This window comes from Dipodomys spectabilis, unplaced genomic scaffold (assembly GCF_019054845.1).
Source record: "Dipodomys spectabilis isolate Male_0828 unplaced genomic scaffold, ASM1905484v1 ptg000067l, whole genome shotgun sequence".
In the NCBI taxonomy this organism is placed as follows: domain Eukaryota; kingdom Metazoa; phylum Chordata; class Mammalia; order Rodentia; family Heteromyidae; genus Dipodomys; species Dipodomys spectabilis.
The window spans coordinates 5,888,252-5,895,082 of NW_024870744.1; the positions used below are offsets into that span (position 1 = coordinate 5,888,252).

At 56.4% G+C, this 6,831-nt stretch overlaps 1 protein-coding gene across 1 annotated transcript; it reads right to left on the reverse strand.

Moving 5' to 3' along the window:
* Window positions 1–326: 326 nt before the first annotated feature.
* LOC122109067 (von Ebner gland protein 1-like) lies at window positions 327–4,219 on the reverse strand. The gene is made up of 7 exons (XM_042681257.1): window positions 4,093–4,219; window positions 3,535–3,671; window positions 2,528–2,598; window positions 1,893–2,003; window positions 1,221–1,322; window positions 1,004–1,037; window positions 327–515 (listed from the first exon to the last, which is right to left on the reverse strand). The coding sequence occupies exons 1-6, from the start codon at window positions 4,180–4,182 to the stop codon at window positions 1,012–1,014; spliced, it is 537 nt and encodes a 178-aa protein (XP_042537191.1). The 5' UTR covers window positions 4,183–4,219; the 3' UTR covers window positions 327–515; window positions 1,004–1,011.
* Window positions 4,220–6,831: the final 2,612 nt, after the last annotated feature.

Genomic DNA, 6,831 nt, shown 5'->3' on the forward strand with positions numbered 1-6,831 from the left:
TCTGCTGGGTGTTGGACTTCCGCTGAAGCCCCTGTGTGCCTCACATCCTTGTCTGCCATCACAGCAGTCATCAAAACCTGGCTTTGTGGGTGGCACATTTGCAGGAAGCAACCAGGGGACCCTGGGGGCACATCTGCAACCATAGCCCTGTCAGGCTCTCTCTGGTCTTTGTGCAGCACCAGAAGGGATCAGAACATGGCTGGGTCCTCAGTGCTTCCTGACTGCTTCCAGGCATTCCTCCCTCCAAGCAAAGCCCACCAAAGGGCCTCACAGACAGGCAGAGTCACCAGGGAATGCTGAAGCCCTTTATTGAGAAATACGGGGAAGGGGAGGGCAGAGGCAGATAGTAGAGGGGGCTGGTTCCATGTCCCCTAGGATAAGACACTGGGTCTGCTGCCACACCATGGGCCTTGAGACCGGGAAGAGGAGGAGTGTTCGCGGGGCCAGGAAGGGAGAAAAGCAGAGAGATGCTGGCTCTTGGGGCTCCATCCACCAGATCACAGTGAGGCTGCCCGCTGTGTGCGAAGAGGAACGGTGATGTCAGCAAATGCAATGACCAGGGCAAGATGCCAGCAGGTGTCCCCTGGGTCTGTCCTCATCTGGGCCAGGACCGTGGGCAGGGTCTCTAACCTCACAGGGGGGACGTGGGAATTCTGAGGCCTACAGCATGGCTGCCACCCTCCTACTGAGGGGCGGGGGAGGTCTTGGGTGTGCTGCCGGGGTGCAGGAGTTGGGAGGGGCTGTACTCTCCTCCAGCAACCCACCTCTGGAGCGCAGAGGGTGGACGGTCCTGCCCTGAAACTGGAATCACATTCCGGAAGGAAACCTGAGCTCTGCGCTCACGGGCAAAGATTTCTGCCGAAGCAGAGTCCGCACCCTTCGGGGTGCCGGGGCGGTGGGGTTCCCCCCTGTCCAGGCAGGAGTGGGGTGCTAGACCACAGAGGCTCTGGAGGCTCACTCACCCCCAGCTCCGGGGGTGTTGTCCAATGTGTCTGACACTCACCTCTTACCCTAATCGCCTCCCGGAGAGCAGGTTTCTGTGAAAGGAAGATTCAGGATTCAGACCCCGGCAGCTCACTCCAGACCCTAGTTTCTCCATCGCCAGCATCTCCCACGATCCCAGAGGGACAGTCAGCATGGGAGGCGGCCTGACCCCGCGAAGTGACGCAGTGGCCTTCCCTCCATGGGGAGGCCCCACTAGGTGGGGGCCTCTTTCCTACCTCTTTGTTTGGGAATGACGACGTTCTCTGTGTTGAGACCTCTGGCTCCTGTGACATTCGCAAAGTCCTCCAGGGCTTCCTGGTTGAAGTCAGGGTCTCTGCCTGCAGGTGAGGATGGCCGAGACAGGAGCGTGAGTGACTGTTGGCATATCAGCCCAGCCTGCAGGACTGAGCAGGCTGGGCTGCGGAAGGCCCCGCCCACCCTGAGGGGCCTGGCCTGGAGGCCTGGGCTGGGCCTGGAGCCTGGCTAGGCAAGGACCACCAGGTGACAGTCCCACCACAGAGTCCATAGCAGCTGAGCTGGGACACAGGGCCACTCTCCGTCCAGCACCCTGTGCCTGGCCCAGGGCAGGAGGGGTGGCAGGACCAATGCGCCCTGGAGGAGTGGGCACCCGTCCATGGGGCTCGGGGCACTGCGCCTTCCTCTGCTCCCTGCTCACACACACCTGGCCCTGGGGAGGACGCAGGAGGGTCCTGGGCCTTTCTGTCTGTCTGGGAAGGGTGCTGGCACCCAGAGCTGCTCAGAGGTGAGCTGCATGCAGGCCTCTCTTCCCATTCCTGTCTGGTGCCCACCAGGCACCCCTCGGGAAAGGGGCCCAAGGTTTGCTCTAGAGGCTTCAACCCCTCCTGTTGCAGGGTGACTTCTGGAGGCCCGTAGATCACGTGACTCACCCACAAGTTCAGCCATTTGGGTCCGATGTCCGTGCAGGTCAGTCACGCCATAGAGGATGTAGTGGCTCTCCACGCCCGACTTAATGATTTGTACCACATACTTGCCACCATCTGCAGAGGATAGGGACAACCAGTCCTGAGTAAGGACCAGATCCTGCAGCAGCATGGGTGCAAGATCATTCAGCACCCAGCACCCAGTGCTCAGCACCTGGCACCTAGCACCCAGCACCTAGCACTCAGCTCCCAGCACCCAGCACCCAGCTGGGAAAAGTGCTCAGTATCCGGCCCCGGGCAGCTTGGCAGCAGGTCCTCACCACGTCCTCCCTGGGCCGATGTCCAGGCCAGGGTGTCCCCACACACCAGAGTGGTGCCCACATCCTGAGCCTGGGAGCCCCAGCAGGAAGCCCAGGGCAGCCGTGCTGCTGACCCTGCTCTAGGCTCAGCCATCACCACTGGGAAAGTCTGCACCGTCCAGGCTGAGGACAGTGTGTGGGTCTTGAGCCACGGGAGCTAAGGGTGTGTGCAAACAAGTGCCGAATGGAGAGAAAGGTTCTCTGACGGAAAGGCCACCCTGAGCGGACGCTGGCCGCTCCCCGCTGGGACTGGGGAGCAGCCGCGAGGGGCTGTGGACTCACAGGCTGTGTATTTTCCGGGTTCCTCAGTTTCCTGCAGGGTCACGCTCACGTCGTGGCACTGGTCTGCAACCCTGGAAAACCAGCTCAGTGAGCAGCACTGTCCAGCCCAGGACCTCTCCTGAGGGCAGTGGGACCACGCATGCCCATGCAGGCCCAGCGAGGGGTCGGGCCCAAGGAGGAGTGGGCTCCTTCATTACAGGCCCAGCCAGCCCTCCATGTCACGTGGAGGCCATAGCTCCATGCCTCACCTCCGCCTGGCTGTGCCCCTGCCCAGAGGGGACCTGGGTCTGCCTTTCCCTCAGACACCAGTGTTGCCCCCAACCCTCGCCCTGCTCAGTTCCTGTCCTGGCGGTCCGCTATGCCTAGAGACGGATTGACATCTCCCAACACCTGGTGCCATAAAAGAAATGTCGGTGAATGTGAGGTCCCGGGGATCCCCAAAACACAGGGTGAATGTCTTCCCAGGACCCGAGCACAGATACCATCTTGCTGTTCAAGCAGGAGCCCCCCCCATGGATGCAGAGGGGATGAAAGGTTGGAAGGACACAGGGGTCTGCGCAGGGACTGCAGAGGTGTCCATGCACTGCCTTGCCAAGGCTTCTCCTTGGTCTCTTCCACCCTCTCTGGTCAGTCTGCAAAGCTTGTGTCGAAGAGCAGCAATTTGCTATGATAATGAACAAGTCTAGGGCCATAAGCCCAGTCTGCCAGCTCTGGTTGGGTCTGTGAGTGACGCTTCTATCCCCCAAGGGACTGGATGGACAACAGCTGTTCCTTTACCAAGTAGAAAGTAGGTGCCAGTCCACCCAGCCCACTGGGTCTGCTCTAGGGCTTCAACAACCCAGGGTCCATCTGATCAAGGCACCCGCAGTGGCACAGTAGCCCCTCGAGCAAAAGTGCCTGGATTTGAGATGTGAGGCGCTGTTGGCCTGCCCCGCCGACTGCTGGCTCTCCTATGTGGGTAAGAAAAGGCTGGGCAGGTCACGGCCTCATGGCCGGCAGGCACTCACCTGAACGTGAACTGGATTTTCAGGTTGCCCCCATCCAGGATCTTGATGGCCATGGGGGTCACAGACACAGACCCTTGCCTTCCCCCAGGAATCTCCTTGTCGAATATGACGGCCTTCAAATACCACGTCCCTAAGTCCTAGAGAAGATATTCAGCTCTCACCCCTGTAAGGGCTTGTCCTCTGTTCTGTAGGCCTGGACTCTACCTTCATCTCCAAGGTGTGCAGACATGGGGCCTGTTCCAGTCCTCCTTCCATCCCAAACCACCTATCACTGCCCCCAGGCCGCCTACGTGCAGGCCCTGAGTCCCTGTAGGTCAGTCAGGGCTACAGGCTCCCTCCATCCCAGGGAAGACAGCGGTGTCCCCCTCCCATGCTAGCCCTTCTGAACCCTGGCCCCCCTGGACCAGTCACACGGCTCTCTGTCTCATGCTCTGTTAGGCCTGAGATTCAGGCCATGGCCCTGAAGTGAGGGTCTCCTTGGATGTAGGTAGAAATGGGACCTTCAGCCAGAGGTCTCAGTCCCCTTCCACAGGCCGGCCCCTCCTCATGGAGACTCACCTCTTGCTCTTCTTCCTCCACAATTGGAAGGCCCTGCACCTGCAGGACAGCAAGGAGGCCCAGGCCGAAGATCAGGAACAGGGTCTTCATGTCTGGGGTCTGCTCTCACGACTGTCCAACAGCTCAATCGCAGGGCTGGGAGAGTCTGCACTGGTTCCTCACTGGGAACCAGCTGCCTTTATACCACTGGGTCCTGGAACCAGGAGAACTTGGCACAGAGGACAGGCCTGTCCCTTCCTGACCACAAACACGGCCAGCTCCGCAGTGGAGGGTAAATGTCATTATTGTTGGAAGTCACTGAACAGCAGCATTCCACCCCAAGGATGTCCAGGACAGGGTGGCTGGCCAGGAGCGGACCCAGACGAGAGCTGGCAGGAAATGAATGGAGGTGTGCGGCTTCCTGTGTGGGGAGATCCTGAGGGATCCCACCCCACATGGCAGGTCTGGCTGCCACAGAGGGAGCTGGTAGGAACCAGAGTCCCCTGAACTAGGCCCTCCATTCCCCTGTCCCTGGGCAAGCCAGCTTCATCCTAGATAAAGAGGGACCCTGCTGGTACAGGAAATCATGTGCATGCCCTCCTGGGGAAGGTGTGCACAAAGCCCCTCTGGTCCATACATCACGTGGTCAGACACAGAGGGAACTAAGACAGGTGTGTCACACGCGTGTGCTTACCTGCACACAGTGAGCAATGGGAATGAAGTGCTGGCTGTAAGGAGCTGCTGGTTCTAGACTGAAGCTGGCAGAGTGCTAGGGGTCATCTTCTGAGGAGTGGGTCTCAGAGACCCCTCCACCTTTTAGTCAGTCTTGGGGGCTTGAACTCAGGGCCTGCGCGCTGTCCCTGAGCTCTTTTGCTCAAGGCTAGCACTCTATCACAGCACCACTTCCAGTTTTTGTTTTGTTTTGAGTGGTTAATTGGAGATAAGAATCTCATGATGATTTTTCTACCCAGGCTGACTTTGGACTGTGATCCTCAGATCTCAGCCTCCTGACTTCTGATGTGTTCTTCTTGGTAATAGATCTCTGAAACAGTGTAGCCACTGTGGAAAACAACTTGGAATTTCTCCAAATTGTTAAGCAGGGAGTCATTTACACTCCTTATGTACAGCTGAGGCACGCTTGTTTATGAAAGTTTGTGGTAGCATCATTCTTAGTAATCCTAAAGTAGAAATAAGCTAGTCTTATCAAGTGAAGAAGAATTAAAAGATGGTTTATCTATGGAATGTCCAGCACACAGACACACAGACACAGATACAGACACAGATACAGACACAGAAACACACACACACACACACACACACACACACAATCCCCCCAAAACAAACGAAGCTTTGATCCATGCTCCAATGTAACAATCCTGGAAACATCATCCTCAGGGAAAGAAGCCGGTCATAAAGTCATACCCTGTGTGGTCCCCCTCATAAGAAATGAGAAGAACAGAGGAGCCTATAAATGGACTTATGTTTCCAGCTGTGGTGGGGTTGAAGCTTGGTTGCTAATGGATGAAAAAGACCTTGTTGGGATATGAGATGTTCTAAAACGAGACTGTGCTGATGGCTGCACAGCTCTGCGAAGGGACTGAAAACCATCTGAAGCGGATGGACTTATGGGATGTGAGTCATTGCAATGAAATCACTCCAAGCCCCCGATCCGACGTGACCAAGAAATGACGCTGCCTCTACCTGAAGCAAAGAGAGAACAGAAAACACCCCACAGAGGTGGGGTGGGCTCTCATGGGAGCGTGGAACAGCTCACGTCACGGCCATCCATCCCCTGGTAGAGGAGCCAAGTCCGGTGAAGCCACCGTGACAGGAATGCTGAGGCTGGCTTGCCCTGGAGCCCTGGATACACAACCATTGTGGAGTCAGGATTTCCTGTTGAGAGCGAAGCGTGTTTTATCTCTGATGCTGAAAGGTCATTCTATTGCCTGTCAAATGCTTCACGGCTCGTGGTTGGAACTCCGCAGTGGAGTTGCCTCTGATGTTGTCTATGGCTATTTTGACCCTCCCACCTTCCCCTGACCCTCAACACACTTTTCTCTTGGTTTACTGTCTCCAGCATAGCCATTTCATCATTCAGAGTACCCACTCAGCACAGCTGGTCTCCTCAACTGGATTACTTTGGATGTGTGAGCGGTGGAGAAAGCACTGGGCAGAGTTCAAGGGATGCATGCCCAACAGGCTTTGGAGAAAATATAGTTAAAGATTAGCATATCTTAGCCAGGTGTCAGTGGCTCACGCCTGTCATCTTACCTACACAGGAGGCTGAGATCTGAGGATCATGGTTCAAAGCAGCCTGGGAAGGAAAGTCTGTAGACTCTTATCTCCAATACACCACCAGAAAATCGGAAGTGGAGCTGTGACTCAAGTGGTAGAGCACTCGCCTTGAGCTGAAGAGCTCAGGGACAGAGTTCAAGCCCCACGACTGACCAAAAAAAAAAAAAAAATCAGCGTATCTACATGCAGATTTGAGTAGACTCGGACCCGGAGTTTCAGGTAGCACTAGGGATACACACAACATGGAGGTAGACATATCTAACCTTTCATCCCACTTCAGATGAGCATCAGACATCTACAGGTTCCGGAGGAAGGCCAGTGCTTCCAGTGAGAGAGGCCTTCACATTCCTACATTACCACGCAGGCAACTGTCATCCTAGCCTACAGCGTGGGCTCCAAAAATAGTGGTTTCTTTTTAGGTCAGCTCAGACCTTGTGGGGCTGGAGGATTTGCACAGGTGTTTTA

What these genes read in the sequence shown, in the direction of transcription:
- LOC122109067 (XM_042681257.1), bottom strand. Translation starts at nt 4,182, where the DNA reads ATGAAGACCCTGTTCCTGATCTTCGGCCTGGGCCTCCTTGCTGTCCTG. An exon ending in ACCCGGAAAATACACAGCCT is followed by an intron (nt 2,004 to 2,527) that starts GTGAGTCCACAG and finishes TATCCTCTGCAG; the next exon opens with ATGGTGGCAAGTATGTGGTA. An exon ending in CCAAATGGCTGAACTTGTGG is followed by an intron (nt 1,323 to 1,892) that starts GTGAGTCACGTG and finishes CCTCACCTGCAG; the next exon opens with GCAGAGACCCTGACTTCAAC.